The sequence below is a fragment of the Macrobrachium nipponense genome, chromosome 20 (genome assembly GCF_015104395.2).
Source record: "Macrobrachium nipponense isolate FS-2020 chromosome 20, ASM1510439v2, whole genome shotgun sequence".
Lineage (NCBI taxonomy): Eukaryota > Metazoa > Arthropoda > Malacostraca > Decapoda > Palaemonidae > Macrobrachium > Macrobrachium nipponense.
The window spans coordinates 66,946,247-66,968,337 of NC_061089.1; the positions used below are offsets into that span (position 1 = coordinate 66,946,247).

General features: G+C 46.2%; 1 protein-coding gene across 2 annotated transcripts in view; it reads left to right on the forward strand.

Moving 5' to 3' along the window:
* Window positions 1-13,860, forward strand: part of LOC135227053 (uncharacterized) — a 102,802-nt gene extending 88,942 nt beyond the window's left edge. Inside the window, exons 6-10 of one of the 2 annotated variants that reach the window (XM_064266866.1) lie at window positions 3,229-3,345; window positions 3,605-3,764; window positions 4,461-4,790; window positions 7,768-9,200; window positions 11,756-13,860. In XM_064266866.1, the coding sequence (XP_064122936.1) occupies window positions 3,229-3,345; window positions 3,605-3,764; window positions 4,461-4,790; window positions 7,768-9,200; window positions 11,756-12,070 (2,355 nt within the window). In that variant the 3' untranslated portion in view covers window positions 12,071-13,860. The remainder of the gene's footprint in view (window positions 1-3,228; window positions 3,346-3,604; window positions 3,765-4,460; window positions 4,791-7,767; window positions 9,201-11,755) is intronic. The other variant, XM_064266874.1, reaches the window with a different exon arrangement.
* Window positions 13,861-22,091: the final 8,231 nt, after the last annotated feature.

Below are 22,091 nucleotides of genomic sequence, written 5' to 3' on the forward strand. Positions count from 1 at the left end.
ATTTGGATGGTCGTTTGCTGCTGATCTTCGGGCGGCGGTAAGGAGGAGAAACGTTTCTTGGGTAATGTTCAAGTTAGGTTTCTCCTTTCCTATATGGAGGGCTTCCAGGATTCGTAAACGTCGGGGATCGGTGGTTTGGTCAATTATTTCGATATTAGGTACAATATCGCTCCTTTTTATTCTTACGTTATGGGCAGTCCTGGCGGGATTATAAATGGCTACCTCTTGGGCGTGGCAAGAGATTCTCTTGGAGAATCGCATGGTGGTCATGCCAATGTATTTGCCGAGGCATCCTCGGACGTGGCACGTGTACCAGTAGACCATGCTTGTCTTCTTCAAGGGATCCTGCAGGGGGACCGCTGGGTTGTTCCTTCCCTAAGAAGCCCCCTATTCCTACCACTGCGGCCACATGTACACCCAGATCGACGGGGTGGCGATGGTTCTCCCCTTGGAGTCCTCTTCGCCAATTTTTACATGGGCACCGTCGAAGAGAGGGTCTTCCAGAATTCCAGCAAACCAAGGATGTATGCCCTGCGCTACATCGATGACACCTTCGTCAGTCAGCGCCGACTCCCAGGAAGAGATAGAGCAGCTGCAACGTGCATTTCATGATCACAGCTGCCTTTCCTTTACCAAAGAACACTGCTAAGACCGCCGCCTCCCCTTACTCGGCGTCCTTCTCGAGCAGCACACCCGATTCTGCACGAACGTGTACACAAGGCGACGAACCTGGTAACGTGTCTGAACGGAGAGAGCGAGTGCCCTGAAAAGGTATAAGCACTCCACCATCAGCGCCTTCGTCAGGAGGGCCCTCTCACACCGCTCTTCCTGGAGCGACACACATAGCCAACTGGAACGAACAGCCAGGTCCTCGTCGACAACTGACACACTAATCGCGCCGTTGATGCTGTGATAGCAATGAAAGTTGAAGATTGGTACCTCCAGGAATCCCGCCCCGACATCCCAGAGCCCATCAAGCTTTTTCACAAAGGGCGCTTTCACCGAAGGTATAAGGAGGACGAGCAAGCCCTCAAGACCATCATGGAGAGAAACGTAACCCCCACCAATCAGGACAAGACCATTAATTTATTAATATATTATAAAACGAAGAAGACAAGCAGCCTGGTGATGAGGAACAACCCAGCGACCCCCCTGCAGGATCCCTTGAAGAAGACGAGCGTGGTCTACCGATACACGTGCCCCGTCCGAGGATGCCTCGGCAAATACATCGGCATGACCACCATGCGATTCTCCAAGAGAATCTCCTGCCACGCCCAAGAGGTAGCCATTTATAATCACGCCAGGACTGCCCATAACGTAAGAATAAAAAGGAGCAAAATTGTACCTAATATCGAAATAACTGACCAAACCACCGATCCCCGACGTTTACGAATCCTGGAAGCCCTCCATATAGGAGAGGAGAAACCTAACTTGAACATTACCCGAGAAACGTTTCTCCTCCCTACCGCCGCCCGAAGATCAGCAGCGAACGACCATCCAAATATCCAGGAGCACCAGTGGGATGATAGGATTCCTACCGCAGGTAGGACTCCTGACATTCATTCCCCGATACACTACTCGAGCGCTCGCACGGCTGCATCCCTGCAACCATCGACGAGAGATCCCAGACTTCGCAAGCGCTCGCACGGCTGCATCCCTGCAACCATTGACGAGAGATCCCAGGCTTCGCCCCAGACCGGCCCGACCAATGAGAACACAGCTCTAGGATTTGAGCCGCTATATATATTGGCATTCAGACACCATCTCTTCACTTCTAACCAACCAAGAAGATGACCTACGAGAAGATTGAAACGTCGCAATAAGGGACGATCAATGAACGTAAAAAAGTTTGTATTCATTATTGTTTACCCTCTTTTAATGATTCTCTCTCTCTCTCTCTCTCTCTCTCTCTCTCTCTCTCTCTCTCTCTCAATGTAAGTCAAGTAACGAAGACGGTGATGGGATTATCGGATTACTTAGCTCTCAAATCACAAATTATCTCCTCTCTCTTTCTCTCTCTCATTTGTAGTGCATTAATGTCGTTAAATGGCTCTCTCTCTCCTCTCTCTCTCTCTCTCTCTCTCTCTCTCTCCTCTCTCTCTCTATCTCTTGTCGGTAACTTTCATTTAACGTGAACAGAGATCTTGATTGGGTTCGTTTCTTTGTCCAATTACTTTTGCACGGTGATACGAATAAGAAAGTTTCTTTCTTTTCATTATGTTACTGCAAAGACGCAACTTGTATGTCAGTGCGTTATGGCTACTGATAAATGCTCTTATGATCCTGTGTCTTCCAAAAAAAGAGTAAAAAAGTAGGAACTTGTCAGTTTCTTTTTTATTAAGTCCATTAGCAGGATCAAAATTCCGATGCAACATTACCGGGCAGTACTTCTTCAACGTTATTTTGTGCACTGGCAGTCCCGATTGATTTAAGTTATTAAAAAAATCTTGAGGATATTGATGATAATTTTCATCATCTATTGTGTCCGAGCTAAAATATTCGCGACTTTCTCCGGGGAACAGAAATTATGTATGAAATATCGTGAAGTAACTAAGTCTACGGGAATAACCAACCTAACCCACTACAAAGGAGGGAGTTAGGTTGGATGAAACCCCATTACAAACCATCTTAGGGGTCCTTACCATAACCCTGCCAAGTTTCATGCCCATCTGACCAGCCGTTTGCGTGATTGAATGACAGACAGACATTACGCCCATTATAGTATGATATGAATATTGGACAATTATCGCGAAGTATCGCTGAGCCAGAAAAGCGAGTAATAAGAAAAATAGAAAAAATAATATATAAGATTAATTCGCTGAATTCTGCCATTTCATTCAACAGAATTTGTTTAAAAGAATGTCTTCTTCCAAAAATATACGTTCTTCAGGCTACATGACCCTACCGCCCAGCGAGAACCAGGCATGAGGAGCTTCAGGAGGACCCTCCTGCAGCGACAATTGTCTGCCAAAGAACAAGAGAAGGACAGCCATATATTATTATCATTATTATTATTATTATTATTATTATTATTATTTATTATTATTATTATCCTTTTGCCAACATGTTTCGACCTCCTCGCAGGTCATCATCGGGACGAGTTAGCAGTTCCTCCGCTAACCCGTCCCGAAGGTGACCTGCGAGGAGGTCGAAACATGTTGGCAAAAGGAGAATAATACCAGCAGAACTAGAAAATATTATTATTAATGTTAATATTATTATTCTCAGGTTAAGTTTCGTCCGGAATGGCTACGCAGGAAATCGGCACTCAGCCTCCTGATCACGTCCCATTTCGCCCTCGTCTTCGGATCCGACATAGCCACCGCCTTCGAGAACCACCTGCAGGTATGGTCACCCTTCCAGCGTCATCCCTGACCCCTTCCAGATGAACCCCAGTTTCAGCTGAGGTAGTTTCTCTAAGCCCTTTGAAGACGACCGCTTGCATCGGTGAACTATATTGAGGACTGGCTACTTTCTGGGGGGCTCATAATGGTTTGGTTTCTTTGCTGGTATTATTTTTGATTTGAGGTGCAATATTGCACATTCGGTAGGTAAAAGATAATATGCTTTATTTCGACCACTCAACGACCCTTCCCTCCTTCAGGTGGTGAGATGGATCGTGCAGAGCGTCTTCTTGAGCTGGGGACTCGTTCTCTGCATCACCTTCCTGTACGGTGGCGCCCACATCATCAAGCTGCTAAGGACCATCCCACAAAATGCCTTTCAAGAGGGAATGCAGAGTTGCTCCTCCGAGAATAACAAAGGTTCTATAAGTCGTTCCTCAGGTCTTCAGGTTCCTCAGAGAAAGACAGAGAGATGAATAGTTAAACTCAATTCTATTAGCTGTTTCAAATGTTCCCCCTTTGCTTAAAGTACGAGCATAGGTTTTTTTTAAAAAGGTTAATCTAGAAATTTTAACTTTTAACATGTTTACAACTGGACATCTTTTAAAAATAAACGAAAACATCCTTTGGACAACCAAGTTTATCTAAATAAAATGCATGAATACACTGTCTGTCCCCTCAGACTATTATCTGTATACAGAGTTTGTCCCTCTGTTTTCTGTTAACAGAGTAACTGTTCACTTTTTCTGTTACAGAAAACCTTGTCCCGTTTTCTCTTACAGAAAAAACTTCTCCCGTTTTCTGTTACGGACAAGTTCCCCCGTTTTCTGTTATTGACAACTTGCCATTGGTTCGAAGCCTTGTAGCTAGTAAATAAGTAAAAAAAAAAAAACAAGTTCAGATGATGAAAAAAGCCTATTCATTCAACATTTATAAATTACAGAAGACCCCAAAAAGCAAAGCTTGTCAACAGCAGAATCCGCAAATCGATGTTTTTTCTAAAAGATAAAAGTGTCACGAAAACGTAAACAAAGACGTGACTCGCCCCCAACCCCATTTTCTCCAATCCCATTTTTGTGAGAGAATTCTTCTTCTTCTCCTTTTCCGACTCGACAGGCATCCTACAGCTGGCCCTCTTGGCCCAGTGCAACAACATAGCCTCCTCTGTCCTCACAGCCGCTGCGGCCACGAGTCAGTCCGCCACAGCGGCCACTTCCCCGGCTCACGCGACGACAGTTTCCTCCACACCTTCGCCACAGCCAATGACACCAAAGATTCGAATCACCGACGAGTTTGACCAGACGTTCTCCTACGGGTCTGACATAGCCGCTGCGGGGTGTTCCTCCTCCTCCTCCTCCTCCCGCCCCTCCTCCTCTGCGAATTCCTCCTCCGCTGCTGCTACGGCTGCTGCTCTACTGCTGCAGTCTGCTGCCGCTGCGGAATCAGGTGACTCTACTGTAGCTTTCCTCACGGTCTACATGACACAGAAGATCACAGCAAGTTATATATATATATATATATATATATATATATATATATATAATATATATAATATATATATATATTATATATATATATATATATATATATATATATATATATATATATATATGACTGGTAAAAATGTTCTGTTACAACAGAATTCCATCAAACAAAAGGAGCTCACAAAAACTGCCAAAACATAGAAAAAAGTAAGAACTATATTCCAGAGACTGCTGTCTCTCTCTTCAGGTAGGTAATGAACGAGAAAAGTTACAGAATAGGCAGTATTTATACCAAGAGATCCACCCACAGGTAGCCGTTATCAGCGGGGGTGACCTAGTAAAACGGCTGTAGCTGGATCTCTTGGTATAAATACCGCCTTTGCTGTAACTTTTCCCATTCATTTCTTGCTTGAAGAGAGAGAGAGAGAGAGAGAGAGAGACAATAGGCTCTGAAATATAGCACTTACTTTCTATATATTGGCGTTTTTGTGGGCTCTTTTTACTAGACATACAAGTATATATATATATATATATATATATATATATATATATATATATATATATATATATATATAATGTATATACGTCTCAACAGTGCATAGTTATAATCACAGGCAAAAATGAGACCACACCAACTACCAGCAGACACAATTTAAAAAAATCAATTCAATAGTCAACACGTATGAGACTTAAATAGGGCTGACGTCACGTTACTAGTCAGGATTGGCATTAGAAGTGTATTGTATTGTCTCTACTTTGTATATTCCATGTATATGGAATATTATTATCAAGCTTAGGATAAGGAAATTGCAAAACTAATCTTTAAAATGTGATTGATTTAAAAAAAATTATTAAATAACCAACAAGTATGGTACGTAAATAGGTATGACGTCACGTCACTAGTCAGGGTTGAAATTAGAAGTCTAAAGTTTAGGATAAAGAAATTGTACGACTAAATAACTAAGCTGTGATTGCTTTTAACAAGAGGTTTAAATGTTAATGAACTTATCCAGGGACACATATGCTAAGCTCTTTGGGAACAAATTTCATAGAAAATGATAACAATAATAATAATTACAACTGTAATAATAACATTGATAACACTGAAAATCAAAACATTAATAACATAATCTTACATCATATTCACCATCCTTTCAAAAAAATAAGTTCCTAGTAGCTGTTGAAAATGGCTGACACAACTTCTAAATAGCGAGTCACAGCTATAGAGTGTCTAATCCTTAAATAATGAGCCCCATTTGGTATTATGACAATAGTTAGCCACTTTATATAAATCTATTCATGTCCTATATCTTCTTATGTTCCCCTTAATTGTCACCAATGATATATTCATTATTTCCCAATTACCATACTTCATTGAATAATTAAAACAACCCTTTAAACCCTGTTTTGTTATTTTTGTTTTATAAAAAAAACTGTTAATTCTCTTAAAAAACAATTTTGATTGAAACATCTGTCTAAAATTAAAATTAAATTATTCACGTCGATGTTTGTTAAAAAAAAAAAAAAAAAAAAAGCTCAAAGACATATATATACTGCATGTGATGCTAATTTTTTGTGTTCCAGTCACGTCCTAATGTTCAGAAGTCATTGTTTAGACAAATATATAAGAATTTTGAAAGGTAAGATTCAAAAGTAAATATTTGGTGGGTATTTGACTTCCAGATAACGTTGAAAAGGCAGAGTTTCTATGATAACTTCTGCCTATACATTTTTAAACAGTTATACTACTATTATAGTTATATTTTAATGTACGTGACTGAATATATGTTGCAGTCAAAATAGTATGGACGAGGAAAAAATTTAGTAAAAATGATAATATTCTATTTGCTGAGGTTTTTATATTTTTAGAGATTTTTCTTTAATTTGTAGATAACTGAAAACCTTGCTTTCTCTTGAATCATTTTTTTCATTTCTAGGGACTGTGACTCAGCCTCTGGGGCTGTCTACAATAGTGGGTATCAGTGGTCCTTACTTAACTACGAAGCATCTAACATAAGAGGGTCCAAGAAAGTTTATAGTAGTCTTCCATTAAAATATTTACCGTTTTCTTCTTATATATTTTCAAAGAAAGTGTAAAATATTGTATGATATACTAAGATATATTCTAATTTTCATAACAGCGTTTGGTTGTTGACAGGTATTAAGGAATAAAATAATGAAATCTATCGATGGAAACAAATAATATGAACTAAAATGTAAAAAAAGTGAATCGGTTTGCGTTTGGTTTATACTAGTCATAAAGATAGTATTTCATGAATTATGTTGTTCTTGTGCATTTTCTTATGTCCAGTGTAAGGCAGAATTCTTGGCCCATTGAACTGACTGAAAATTTGTAATTTTTTCCCCCAGAAAAGAAACATTACAATATGAGCACTCTACCCCAGGTACATATATTAAAAAAGTTTACCTCGAAAGTTTTCAGTTTTCTTAGCTAGTTTTACAACTAATTTTAAAACTGTATACTTTGTTCAACGAAGGGTTTTGAAGGACATTCTAAATCTTTGGAAGTCTGAATAGTTTTCCCTGAAAGATTCCTTGCTTTTGACCATTTGAGTTGATATACCTGTGCTGGTAAATCATTCAATGAGAGGAATTGAGACTTCAACTCGGAAATGGAATAAAAAGTAGCTGTAGGAAGTAACAGTTTGAAATAGAGTTGAAAAGAGACGTTTGATTATGTATTTCAGCGTCAACTTACTTACTGTAGACGAATTTGGTTGAGTCTGCGGTAAAATATAAGGAAGATATAAGGAAAATAATCAGTTCCTTACACTACTGCAATTGCAGAGGTAGAAAAAATGGCAGTATGATGAAGGTATACATTGTCAGTTATTTTATATATCCTCGAATTTTCTGATAATCTACGATAGTCTAATCATTCTACCAGGTGGTCTAAGTTTAGTACTATCATTTTTCAGGTGGGAGGAGCTTTGACGTTTCCCCTGGAAACATCACAGAGGAAGAAGACGAAGATGTTGCTGTCGAATTGGGCAAAACCTCTGCAGGAGGAGCCAAGGGCAAGGGCTCCAAAGCAGACCACTCTGGCAATAACCACAAGCAACACCACAATGGTCACCACCACCACCACCACCACAACCAGCAACACCAGCCCTCGACTTCCTCCTCGACCATCGTATGGAAAAGTGAGACTAAGAAAACCTCCTCCTCCTCCTCCTCCTCCTCTCCCATCGGTGGCGAGGGGTCGAAAAACACGGAGGCGAAGGATTACAAAAGTGCGCGAAAGGGCTCCCACGCGAATTTCCAGGGGAAGAAGTCGGAGAACACGAAGTTGGGCGACATTATCATAAAAGTCGAGGAGGTGGACGGCGGCGATAACGACCACTCGCACGACGAGGAGACCAAACTCATGATAGACGATGACGATGAGGACGATCACAAAGACCAGAGTCATAGTGGCGGGAAAGAGAGTGGCGGTGACGCGAAGGGGACGGAGCCCAAGAGAAAAGAGCGAGTGAAGGAAATCAGTAAGTTCAAAAAGTACGACAGCCTTCGGGTAAAGAAGGGCATGTGCAACATTCAGTCGGTGAAGTCGTTGGACTCCCTCCTCCTGGCGGACAACAGCGGAGGGAAATCGGGCTACGGCAACAGTGGGGACACTGTGCGGAGGGGCAGTTACACGGAGGGCGTGACCAACTGCACCAAAGCCCCGATCAGCAAGAGAAAGGAGAGCCTGCCCAATGGCGACTTCGCCAAGACCCACCTCAAACCCGACGGGGAGGGGAAGGTCGTCCCCAAGCGAAAGAAAAGCCTGACGTGGTCGGAGGACACGCAGACGATCGAGTGCCCTCCCAAGGAGGCGAAGACGCCCTCCCGGAAAAACAGCAGCACTCACGAGGACTGTGATAAAATCCCGAGAGACAATCACAGAAAGTCTAGCGTCTCGTCGAGACGGAACAGCCGCACCTATGGTAGCGAGAAGTGTAGAGTTAGGAACAATCGAGCGAACGAGTTCAGTGACCTCATCGTCATGGGAGGAGGGGTAGGAGGAGGGCCCGGGGGGAGGCGGCGGAGCAGCACCGTCTCCTCCTGCTCCATGAGGAAGGGGAGTGAGCAGTGGCAGACGACCCTGGCCTTCCCCCACCACCAGAAGGAGCACCGGAGCCTCAGTGTCTCCTCCGCCGTCGGTCCTGGGGCCAGTGGCTCCCGCCGGAGTAGCAGGAAGAGCCTCAGGGACGACGCTGAGGTGGAAGCTCTCCTAGACCGATCTCCCGGGGGGCAGGACTTAACGTTAGCGTCGATTTTAAATCACATAGCGTACGTCAATCAGGCTGCGTCAGCTTCCAAACTGCCAAGACCCATCAAGGACTCCAGAAAAGCGCAGGTTCAGCAGGTAGGTTGATTGGTTCTTTTAGGCCTATGTGCCTTCCAAAGGAATTTTCCCGTACACAAAATTCATATTCCATTTCATTAAGGTAATAAAAAGTTGCATATTCACTTGATCAGAGTACTAGGAACGTTATTATTAAGTCTGTCCTTTCTGATATATAATTTTATCAAAATCACTTAAACTTTATTGCAATTTTCAAACTTATCCTTTATGATCATTCATCTAATTGCATTCTGAAAGTTTAGAGATATCAACAGATACTTGAAACTGAGTTAAAGAACTTCACTCGCTACCACTGACAAATTATTTTAAAACTTTTATTATTATTCAGAAGATGAACCCTATCCATGTGGAACAAGCCCACCACAGGGGGCCACTGACCTGAAAATCAAACTTCCAAAGAGTATAATGATGTTCATTTGAAAGAAGTTACAAGATCGTGAAATTTAATTTATAAAAAGTGATTAATTGCATGGAACTTTAGAAATAATTTTTTGCAGGCTATTTTGAATATAAGCAAATGTAAACTTACTTAGCTAAAGTTGTACCCACAATAGAAAACAGTTATTGAACAGATTAATTTCAAGTTCATTCTGACCTTATTCAAGATTTACAATATTTTGTTAATTTTAAGGGTCCCTTTCTCTCCTTTAAATAATCAAGATCCTTTATGCAGAGGTCTCTTTGTCCCTATTATTATTATTTTTTTTATTTTTATTTTTTTGCTCTATCACAGTCCTCCAATTCGACTGGGTGGTATTTATAGTGTGGGGTTCCGGGTTGCATCCTGCCTCCTTAGGAGTCCATCACTTTTCTTACTATGTGTGCCGTTTCTAGGATCACACTCTTCTGCATGAGTCCTGGAGCTACTTCAGCCTCTAGTTTTTCTAGATTCCTTTTCAGGGATCTTGGGACCGTGCCTAGTGCTCCTATGATTATGGGTACGATTTCCACTGGCATATCCCATATCCTTCTTATTTCTATTTTCAGATCTTGATACTTATCCATTTTTCCCTCTCTTTCTCTTCAACTCTGGTGTCCCATGGTATTGCGACATCAATGAGTGATACTTTCTTCTTGACTTTGTCGATCAACGTCACGTCTGGTCTATTTGCACGTATCACCCTATCCGTTCTGATACCATAGTCCCAGAGGATCTTTGCCTGATCGTTTTCTATCACTCCCTCAGGTTGGTGCTCGTACCACTTATTACTGCAAGGTAGCTGATGTTTCTTGCACAGGTTCCAGTGGAGGGCTTTTGCCACAGAATTATGCCTCTTTTTGTACTGGTTCTGTGCAAGTGCCGGGCATTCGCTTGCTATGTGGTTTATGGTTTCATTTTTCGTATTGCACTTCCTACATATGGGAGAGATGTTATTTCCGTCTATCGTTCTTTGAACATATCTGGTTCTTAGGGCCTGATCTTGTGCCGCTGTTATCATTCCTTCAGTTTCCTTCTTTAGCTCTCCCCTCTGTAGCCATTGCCACGTGTCATCGCTGGCTAGTTCTTTAGTCTGTCTCATGTATTGTCCGTGCATTGGTTTGTTGTGCCAGTCGTCTGTTCTGTCTGTCATTCTCCTGTCTCTGTATATTTCTGGGTCTTCGTCTACTTTTATTAGTCCTTCTTCCCATGCACTCTTGAGCCACTCGTCTTCACTGGTTTTCAGATATTGCCTCAGTGCTCTGTTCTCGATGTTGACGCAGTCCTCTATACTTAGTAGTCCTCTCCCTCCTTCCTTTCGTGTTATGTATAGTCTGCCCGTATTTGCTCTTGGGTATAGTGCTTTGTGTATTGTCATATGTTTCCTGGTTTTCTGATCTATGCTGCGGAGTTCTGCCTTCGTCCATACCACTATTCCTGCGCTGTATCTGATTACTGGCACTGCCCATGTGTTTATGGCTTTTATCATATTTCCGGCGTTGAGTTTTGACTTGAGTATCGCCTTGAGTCTCTGCATATATTCTTTCCTGATCGTGTCCTTCATCTCTTGGTGTTTTATATCCCCTCCTTCCATTATTCCCAGGTATTTGTATCCTGTCTCATCTATGTGTTTGATGTTGCTCCCATATGGTAGCTTTATTATTATTATATTATTATTATTATTATATTATTATTATTATTATTATTATTATTATTATTATTATTATTATTCAAATGAACACTGATCATATAGAACAAACCCACCTCAGAGACCTCTGACTTGAAATCCAAGCTTGCAAAGAATATGCTCATTTGGAAGAAGTTACAGAAAATAATAGGAAATACACAGAGATCAGATATTAGAACACCAAAATAAGTTAACAACTTAATAAGTAGAGAGGTAAAAACGTTAATAAATGGCCATAAGTGCGAGGAGACTTGCTAGAGGGTAGTAAAGCATCGCAAATTCTTCTTGAATTTCTGAGGTTCTGTTTGTATTAGCCAGATTTTGTTTTGTCAAGTGGAACTGAACAGTAATTTAGATTCTATGTTTTTCTTGCTGTTACGATGATGGAAAACAACAACTGCATTTACAACAACAACAACTACAACAACTACTACTTCAACAATCATCCAGGTGCTGATCGTGACCTACGTCACAGCTGTCCTTGGCACTGTACTTTCCTTGGCTCTCGTCTACCGCGTCTACGGCTACTTCAGCTCAGGCGTCGGGTCAGCCACGGCGGCAGCTGCTGCAGCTGCAGTGTTGCCAAATCCCCCTTGGCTCTGGTTCACCTACGAGTCGGGCTGCCGGTTCCTCGAGTTTTTGATGGGGTGCGCCATGGCCAACATCACCAGGCAGCCGCTCAACAGCACCGTCACCAGAAGACATTCGCAGTATCATCCCAATTCGCTTAGGCTCAAGCAGAGGAGTTCGCTCTACAACATCTGAAAGGGCTTTATCTGGCGTCCCGCAGGGCGGCAGCTTAGGGTTTCTGATTTTTATTTTAGAAAAATAAAAATGCCAGATTTTAATATCAATTTTTCCTGAAGCATTTTTTCTTAATTTTGCAGTGAAAGTTGGGTATTGGTAAGCGCCCCTTTGTCAGTATACATTATGAACTGTTACTGTATGGTACTATGACCATAGCATTGTGGTCTGTCTGATCATTAGCGATAGATAATTGCGTACAGTGAATGATGTTTTGATTATTTTTCTTATTCAAAAGCCTTTTGGTATCCTGATAGATCATTAACAGCATCAACAGACCAGCCAATACCTCTGTCAGCAGCTTTTTAGCAGTTGTTAATGGAATCTTCCACAGTTGGAGGTGCCCTATCTCACATTCCAGAATGAACAAACGAGTTCTCCTATGAACTGTGGAGTGATCCATGAGTCAGTGAAGCTAAAATTTCCCATATGTAAGGTCAAATGAGTGTCATTATAAATGAATAGTTACTACGAGGGTCCAGTTCCATCTACTGGAACATTATATCATTTTGTTTTTCAAACGAAGTTTATTTTGAGTCTAAACTTGAGTTTTTAAATAGAAGCAGACATCTTGTTGGTGAGTATTTCAGTGTGAACCAGCTGTCTTTAGACTTATTGTTAAGTTTTTTGGGATAAAATTAGTAGACTGCCTCAGTTTTTCACCAGGATTTGCTAGTAATACTGTAATTAATCCTTTTCATGCTTTGCAAAATTACTTTTAGTCACCATTGGGCAATATACATGATATTCAGTAGAATATCAGCAATTAGAACGAGAGGTTTATAAAACATATCATGATTGGGTGCAGGTTTTGCTGTTAGTTTTAAAAGACATTTTTTATTTGTATTACATCTAAAGGAAAAGTTTTGACTTGTTACATTAATCCAACCATTGTAATTTAACTATTGTCTGAAATATCTCCCTGAAATTCAAAGAAACGAATTATTTACAGATATGAAGATACTGGTAAAAACCATCAAGAATAAGTGTAAAAGGAAACATATTAAGAGAAAATTAGACAATAATGCATTTATGAGATATCCCAGTTTATTAAAAGTGTCTTGGATTGTAAGCCACAGATTAAAAGTGGTCCATGGTAAGTCAGTCATGACGTATTAGAAACAAAAGCACTGTGACTGTATATGTATGATATGTTCTAGGCCTCTCCCGATGAGAAATTAAAAAACCAAAGCAAATAAAATATTCTAAATATGTCTCCTTCAGCATGTTGGAGTATGCTGAGTAAACAAAACTAGCCACACAAAAATCATAGTTGTTCCGACACGGCATACAAACCTTCGGTCCTTTTACAATAGGAAGGTACTAGCGGCAGCTGGATAGGTCGTAAGCTTTCGAACAAGGGGTTCGGTAGTTAACTGCTTGTCCGACAGGCGCGCGCGCGCGACTGGGAGGTAAACAAACCACTTTTGCTTTCGGCCTCACAGCGAGTAGACGTGTGTGTTCGACGCTCTCTGCCCGCTTCTCGTCGTTTGCTTTCCTTGAGTATATGGTTGTGTTTGTGTATGAAAGAATCATTGTAAGTACAATCATTTCTCTTTATTCATTTAATTGTGATTTATTGGTCAATCATGGAATCTCCTCGCCTCGCTACCCCACGGAGACTATGCCCGGGTACCGAAGGGCGTAAATGCGGAAAGTTCCGCTCATTCCCGGAAATTGACCCACATATTTTGTGCGCTCGGTGTCGGGGGCGCGAAGGCACCCGAGCCGAGCCCTGTGAAGTGTGTAATAATTGGTCGATGCGCAGTGGACTTGTATGGGGGCGGGAAGAAGCGAAGGCCTGCAAAGGAGTCGTCGGAAAGCTCTCCCGCGACTCCTTTGGTTACGGACACTTCGTCTCTTTCCTGCCGCCTGCTCAGCTTCCACGTTTGGCGCCTTCCCCTTCGGGGGGGGTTTCTGGGTCCTTCTCCTCACCTGACTTGTCGAGAGTGGAGGAGGGCGCAAGATACCCTGACGTCGAGTTGTACTCTGGGTCCTCTATCCGTTCGTCTTCGCGAGAGCGGATAGAGGATCCTGCTAATCACCCGACTTTTGCTTCCTCAGGTGCGGTTGCCGCGAAGGACGACCTCGGACAGGTGTGGGCATCGTTGGGGCTGCAGGGCGTGCCGAGTGTCCAGGGGCTGCTCTATCATCTCGCTGGCTCAGTGGCGGTCACCCATGCGACGGTTACGACCACCACCACGACCCTTACAACACCTGGCTACGCTTCACCTCCTCACCTGGTGTACACCCCGCACGCGGTCTCTGTAATACCTACTACATCGGTGCAGGGGCCAGTCGCCGTACCACGGGGGAGTGTGATGCCGCCAACTGGGTTTGCCGTGCTGCCGCGACCGGACTTCGTGTGCCCGAAGAGCTCGCCCCTGGACCTCCCACCAGTACCAAGGATGTCTGTTCCGCTGGTCCGTCCAACTGGACAGCCTGCACAGCCTGCCGTACCTGCCGTACCTGCCCAGCCGCCGTTCACGGACGTGACGTGATGACCACTGATGCCGTTACTGTACCTGCTCCTGCCGTCTCTACTGCTGTTCCTGTGATGCCTGCACCTGCTGACGTTGTTCCTGTTCCTGGCCCCGCTGCTCCCGATGCTGATCTGTTCGGACAGGTGCGTCCGGGCCCTGTTGCTTCGGCAACAGCAGCCCCGGCTCCGCTCTGGATGTCAGATCTGACGTCGGTCCTGAGGAGGTTGACGAAGAAGAAGAAGAAGAGGAGGAAGGTGTCGTCGTCGTCTTCATCGTCTTCTTCGTCGTCGTCGTCGTCTGCCGCCTCTTCCCCTTCTTCGTCTAAGGCTCCCCCGCCGAAGAAGAAGAAGGTCGTCTCCCCCCCCCTAAGAAGTCTCCTTCGGGAACTTCTAAGGGCCCGTCTCGCTCTGGTGAGACGGGGGGTTCTTCCGCTGGTCACCCTGCTCCTTCGGGGGCAGGACCCGTCTCTTCTTCCGCGAGGAAGAAGACTACGGGGACCAGAGGAGTGCCGGCTAACACCGGCACTTCCTCACCTGCTGGTAGTGGTTCGGCCACGGCAGCAGGATCCGTCTCGGCCTCTCGTTCGCGAGAGGTATCGAGTGTACGGTCGCCTAACAGCGACCGTGCAGCCAGGAACCAGACCTCTGAGTCCGCTCAGCGTCAGGTTCACGGCACGGAGCGGAAGACTGGTGACAGCCGCTCACGCGACTCTCACCAGACCAGCTCTCGCTCTCGCGGCGAGCAGCTGGCTACCCGGGCGGACGTGACGGTCCATGACCGGCCACGGGCTGAGGCTGGGAAGAGGTCCCCCCGTTCGCCGGCACCAGCCACGGCTGGTACCAGCGAACTGACGCGCCGTGAGGACACGCACCGGTCTCACCGTGACAGTAGAGCTCGCCGGTCGCCTGACCGTCACTCGCACAGAGAGCGATCGGGTACGGCGACCGGCACCAGCTCTTCTGACACACGAGACCGGGGCGCGTGTTCTCGGTCCAGCCGTTCTCCACAGCGAGACGGCTCGACTAGGTCTGCAAGCTCGATCGCCACCGCGGGTTGACGATCGCCTGCAGTCTTCCAAGCCCGCTGGTTCTGCCAGCGAGCGAGGAGGGAGCGTCAGGTCTGCTAATGATCGTGAGGGGTGCGCCCCTCAGGATCCCACCACGTCGTCGTACGTACCAGGCACGGTTCTCGGACCAGCCAGGTCGTACGCACAAGTGGTTGGAGGAGACCGAGAGGGGTCTGTCGCTGTTCCTCCCCTTGAGGGAGGAGGCTCTCGGGAGATGCTCCTGTTTGAAGGACTGGATGGTCCGACTCCGCAGGACGCAGTCACTCCTGAGATCCAGAGGAACTTTGCCGAGGTTATTGCGCTGATTCGTCAGCACAACGACCTCGGGGAAGGATCGCCGCTCCCACCATCCGAGCCCACGTCTCGGCTCGAGTCGTTCTGGGGCCCGAAGAGGGAACCCAGACCGACGGTGGGTTTGCCGCGTTCCGAGCTTGCCGACTCAGTGCTGGACCAGGTTGAATCGCTGGTTTCCGGACAAGACGGTTCGCTCAAGGCTAGCAGGTCGAGCAAGCTGCTTCCACCTCCTCTGCTGCGACAGCGGCGGTTTTACGTGCCATCTGAAGACCCGATGCCGCCCAAACAGGTGTGTCTCTGCAGCAGCTCCTGTCCGAGAACCTATGGTTCTCGCAGCAAGAGGCACTCGGCCTGGAATCTACCGCCATGGCAGCTTTCCAGGCCGTCTCCTGGCTAGATCTGTGGTCCCTCACAGTATCTAAGGTCGCAGCCAACTCCGGGTGAATTTCTCCTGAAGATGACTCGGCCTTTAGGAGACTTTGCCAGTCTGGAGGAAGAGCCATCTCCTTCCTTGCCCACCAGACGGTGAACCTGTGGGCCAACCTGGTTCTCCGACGAAGGGACGCCGTCCTTAATCGGGTTTCCAGGGCGGCCGGGCGTGAAGCGGCTTTGGGACTTCGCAACGGACCTGTACGGAGTTCCACGTCTCTCTTTCCAGGAGAGAGGGTGGACGCTGCGGTGAACAGACGGCGCACTGACGACAGTGACCGTCTGGTACACCAGGCAGTCTCGAAGGCTTCTGGGCAGCCTCGGACTGCGGCCAACTCTAAGAGCTCGGCTAGCGCTTCCTCGGTGGCCAAGACGGTAGCTGCGTCGAAGCCCCGGAGAAAGACTCTGTCTTCTTCGACTTCTAACAAGGGGAGCCGTAACCAGCCCTCCTACCAGCCCTCCTCCTCCCGTGGAGGCTCTGGGAAGAAGTCGAAGAAAGGGGGGAAACGCTAGGGACGGCGTTCCCCCTCACCTGCTGCCGGAAGTGGGGGGGTGCCTGGCCAGCCATTGGGCAACTTGGCAGCGCTACGGCACCGAGACCTGGATTGTAGATGTCCTTCGGGACGGATATCTATTACCCTTCGAATCTCGGCCACCCCCCACCTCCAACCCGGTCCGACAGCAGTCGTACGTTCCAGGGTCATCGAAGGACGTAGAACTGAGACAGGAGATCAAGACCATGCTGAGCAAGAGAGCTGTAGAAATCGTCACGGATCAGTCACCGGGCTTTTACAGTCGACTCTTCCTGGTGGAAAAGTCACGGGAGGCTCGGGCCCGGTGACAGATCTCTCTCCCCTGAACCGGGTTGTTCGCCAGACCCGGTTCACGATGGAGACGGCACGCTCAGTGCTCGACTCCATCAGGGAGAACGATTTCATGCTTTCGGTGGACTTGAAGGATACGTATTTCCAATACCCATTCATCAGTCCTCCAGAAAGTACCTCCGCTTCATCCTCGACGGGACGGTGTACCAATTCAGGGCACTTTGCTTCGGTCTCTCAACCGCCCCACAGGTGTTCACGCGAGTGTTCACTCTGGTGCCTGCTTGGGCCCATTCGCACGGGATACGTCTGACGAGGTATCTCGACGATTGGTTAGTCCTGGCGAGCTCCCGCTCGCAGTTGATACAGGACAGGGATCGACTGCTCGAGTTCTGTCGCGATCTGGGGATCGTTGTGAACTTCGAAAAGTCCGATCTCGAGCCCAAGCAGAGGATGAAGTACCTGGGTATGCTGATCGACACGGTAGCAGGGCGAGTCTTCCCCGCAGACTCGCGGATCAGCAGATTCAGGGAGGCAGCCAACCAGTTCCTGTCTCGACAGGAGCAGGTAGCTCAGCGGTGGCAAGTCGTGATCGGACACCTGTCGTCACTCGAGAAGTTAGTCCCTCACGGGCGTCTTCACCTGCGGTCTCTTCAGTGGAGGCTAAAGGAGAGTTGGTCGCAGGCGACGGATCCCCCAAGCTTTCCAGTGTCACTGACACCGGAAATAAGGCAGGATCTAGCCTGGTGGCTGGACGACAGGAACCTCTTAAGAGGAGTGCCTCTGCGCATTCCCCCCCCCGGACATGCAGCTGTTCTCAGACGCATCGACCGAGGGATGGGGCACACACCTGGAGGAGTTGCTGACTTCAGGAGTGTGGGACGAGAACGACAAGCACCTTCACATCAATGTACTGGAACTCAAGGTAGCGTTCCTCGCTCTCCAAGAGTTCCAGTACCGCTTGGTGAGACACTCAGTGGCGTTGATGTGCGACAACACCACGGTAGTGGCCTACGTCAACAGACAGGGGGGCCTAGTGTCTCTCCCGTTGTACCAGTTGACTCGGCAGGTGCACGAGTGGGCCGAGGCACACTCAATAGAGCTGTCGGCACGCTACATTCCAGAGAAGAGGAAGGTAGTAGCAGACACGCTCAGCCGTCGGGATCAGGTGATAGGGACCGAATGGTCTCTACACCAGGACGTGGTGGAAAGGCTCTCGACCGTCTTCGACCTATGGGGGCAACCAGTCGTGGATCTGTTCGCCAACCGGCACAACAGGAAGCTCCAGGTGTTCTTCTCGGCCGTGCCGGACCCATGGGCAGCTGCAGAGGACGCTCTTCAACACCCGTGGGACAACCTCTTCGCCTATGCCTTTCCCCCGTTCAGCCTGATTCGCAAGGTGATCAGTCGAGCACTGGTCACCCCGAATCTCAGGATGATCCTGGTGGCTCCCAAATGGCCACAGGCCATTTGGTATCCGGACCTGCTGGCTCTTCTCGCAGGAGACCCGAGAGAGATTCCCCCTTGGCACAACCTTCTCGCACCAACCACACGTCGAGCGGTACCACCGAGCAGTCCAGTCCCTACGTCTTCACGGCTGGCTGTTATCCACCATCTCTTGCGAACGAGAGACTTTTTCTCGTAGCGCAGCAACAGAGATGGCTGGAAACGTCCGTCAGTCCTCTGCAGCTGTGTACCAGGGGAAGTCGGCCGTCTTCTGTGGTTGGTGTCGTAGACGGGGTCTATCTCCTCTCAGAGCCACTCTTCAGCAGGTAGCGGATTTCCTCGTTTTTCTTCGCCGAGAGAAGCTCCTCTCAGTCTCCACAGTCAAAGGATACAGAGCCGCCTTGGCGCTCGTCCTGAAACTGAGGGGATTGGACATCTCGAACTCGTTCGAGATCTCCTTGCTCATGAGGAGCTTCGAAAGGTCTTGCCCACCCAGGGAACTCAGGCTCCCTGCGTGGGATCTGACCACTCTTCTTGCTGGCCCTGGCATCGGCGAAGAGAGTACGGGAACTTCATGGTCTTTCCCATGATGTACGACATTTCCAGGTGGATGGGGATCGGTGACGCTCGATTTCGTCCCGAACTTCGTTGCGAAGACTCAGAAACCGTCGATCCCTGACGACAGGTTCGAGTCGTTTCACGATTCCCTCCCTAATGGACTTCACCGATAATGATGCGGATGAGATGCTGCTTTGTCCTGGGAGGGCGCTACGACGCTATCTGAAGAGAACTCGATACCTCAGGCCTGAGTATCGACGCCTCTTCGTTAGCACCGGGTAACCAAGGAAGGAGTATCCAAGAACACTCTTTCATGCCGACTGCGTGAGGTCATCAGGAGGGCGTATGAGGCTGATGGTAGTGACGACATCCGTACGTCCCGTCCGAGAGCTCACGAAGTCAGAAGTATTGGCCCCTCGTTGGCGTTTCGTAAGAACTTCTCCGTGGCGCAGGTACTGAAGGCAGGGGTCTGGTCTAACCAGACTTCCTTTACGGCCTTCTACCTTCGGGATATTGCCTACAGGTCCTTGGATATCCTTTCCTTGGGACCGTGGTGGCTGCTCAACAAGTTGTGTAGCAAACCCAGACCCTCGCAGGCTGAAACAGCATCGAGTCCTGGTGTGACTGTGTGGATGGATGTGGAATGAGTGAGTGACTGGCTCCCTCTTCCCGTCTTTTCCTCCTCCTCTACCTATGGGCAGAGGGCCACGGTCGTCACTACGCTGGATGAGGACGAGATGCAGGTGAGCTATGTGACAGAGCCCCATCCTATCCCTTTCACTAGGGATGGGAGCAGAATATCCACCACTTCCTCCTACAAGGGGGGGGGAAGTGGATGCCTACAGGAGTCAAATCCATGACTTTATATTTGCTCCTGTACAGGAACAAGTTCTTACATTGCTGGTACGAAGAGATACGCTTGCCTCTCTCTTAGTACTCGGTCCAGAGGTCTGACCATTGATCCTGCGGTGCACACCCCGATCAATCGGACAGAGGCTTGGATCCCTCCCTCGCTCTTACGACCAGGGAGGCTTCCAAGGTTGGGCGAACACCAGTCTGTTCACAAAAGACTCAGATTCCACCCACCAAGAAGTGAGTCTTCCTATTGTAAAAGGACCGAAGGTTTGTATGCCGTGTCGGAACAAATGACAATTTGTCCAAAATTGCATTTTTCCTAACTATACAAACCTGAGGTCCTTTTACACATAGCCCCACCTCATGCCACCCTCACTCTGCAGTTTTTGCTTGGGCCAAAAGCAAAAGTGATTTGTTTACCTCCCAGTCGCGCGCGCGCGCCTGTCGGACAAGCAGTTAACTACCGAACCCCTTGTTCGAAAGCTTACGACCTATCCAGCTGCCGCTAGTACCTTCCTATTGTAAAAGGACCTCAGGTTTGTATAGTTAGGAAAAAATGCAATTTTGGACAAATTGTCATTTTAAAAAAAGTGTCTGTACATGAAATGTATCCTGCCATGGCAATTTTGAATTTATCATGTATTACTAAAAACGTGTTTTCAATGAAATGTAATTAATGTGAAATTATTCACGTTCTGAGCATTGGTTGTCTAGAACGTAATCAGTTGTTTAATAATTAAAATTACTAATATTTTTACGTCTTCATATTCTAGTGAAAAGAGATTACTTGGTAATAATACGTTTGCTTTGTATACATTTCTGAAATTTATGATTCTGTTGGTGGGAAGGGACTCTCAGAACTACAATTGAGGTCACAATTCCTTTTTGGTTTATTGTAAATCTCATTCAGTTCCTTTCTCTCCATCTCGATGCTCATTTGTTTCATGGTCGCCCTACGAAACGGCGACTTCGAGTAGCCCAGACAGGGGATTTTTGGCGGACTGAGTCCGTCTCCACGCAACTGGGAAAACATTTATAGACCTATATATGAACTGGTTGGAGATGTCATTCGTTACAAACTTGCGTCGTAAATCTGAAAATAATGACTTAAAATTCATGCTAGGTATCGTTTTCCAAGGCTGCCAAGCACTATGAACTTAAATTGATATTTATTATGACTTTTAATGACGACATTTTAGTTTGTAGGTCTAGAGGTTGCATTCTACTCCCAGATATGTCCAGTTTTCTTGCATTTATTATCGTTGTGTTTTGCTTTTATTGGTAAAGGGGACCATTCATTCATTTAATTTGCTTTACTTTAATGATAATCTACCTGTATTAGTCTATTTTCCTTGTGTTTTGTTTTGTTCAGCGTGCGTTAGACCGAGCTTTTATTATTGGCCTAGGTTTATTGCTTTGTTGACATAAAAGCGGAACACTGTCAGCTTAAGGGCAAACAGGGTTACTTTCTGGTTATTCTGGCTGTTACAGGCTGCCCAAGAACAATAAGCCGTGCTGGCATAAGGCTAGCTTAAACCAAAACAACAACTGCAGCATATGGTAAGCGTAGTACAAGATGTCAGTGAAAGTACCCCGGGGATACAGAAGACTACGTACAAAGACACTCATTGTCACTGTTTTGTGTTTACGACGCAATTTTGTCGTGGAATTTCATCTAAAAAAAGAGAAAAAGTTGTTCATTTGTTGCTAAATGTTCTTTATTTATTTATTTATTTTTCTCCAAAGAGGTTGATTGACAACTCTTGTGCCAAAAAACGGTGTTCACTTAAATCATAGCGTCTCTAGATTTCACGGAATAAAAAAATAAAACTACGCACAAAGAATGAATGTGATGGTAAGTTAATCATCTCCTTCTTCTTCTTCTTCTTCTTCTTTTATGGGCTCATTTTCTAGAGCAAATCTAGAGATTCAATAATATTTCCGAAGCCTGTGACTCGTCATTATCACTTACTTACTTGAAACAAACAAACACACACACAGAGCTGTATAGTACACCATCTCTGCTATGA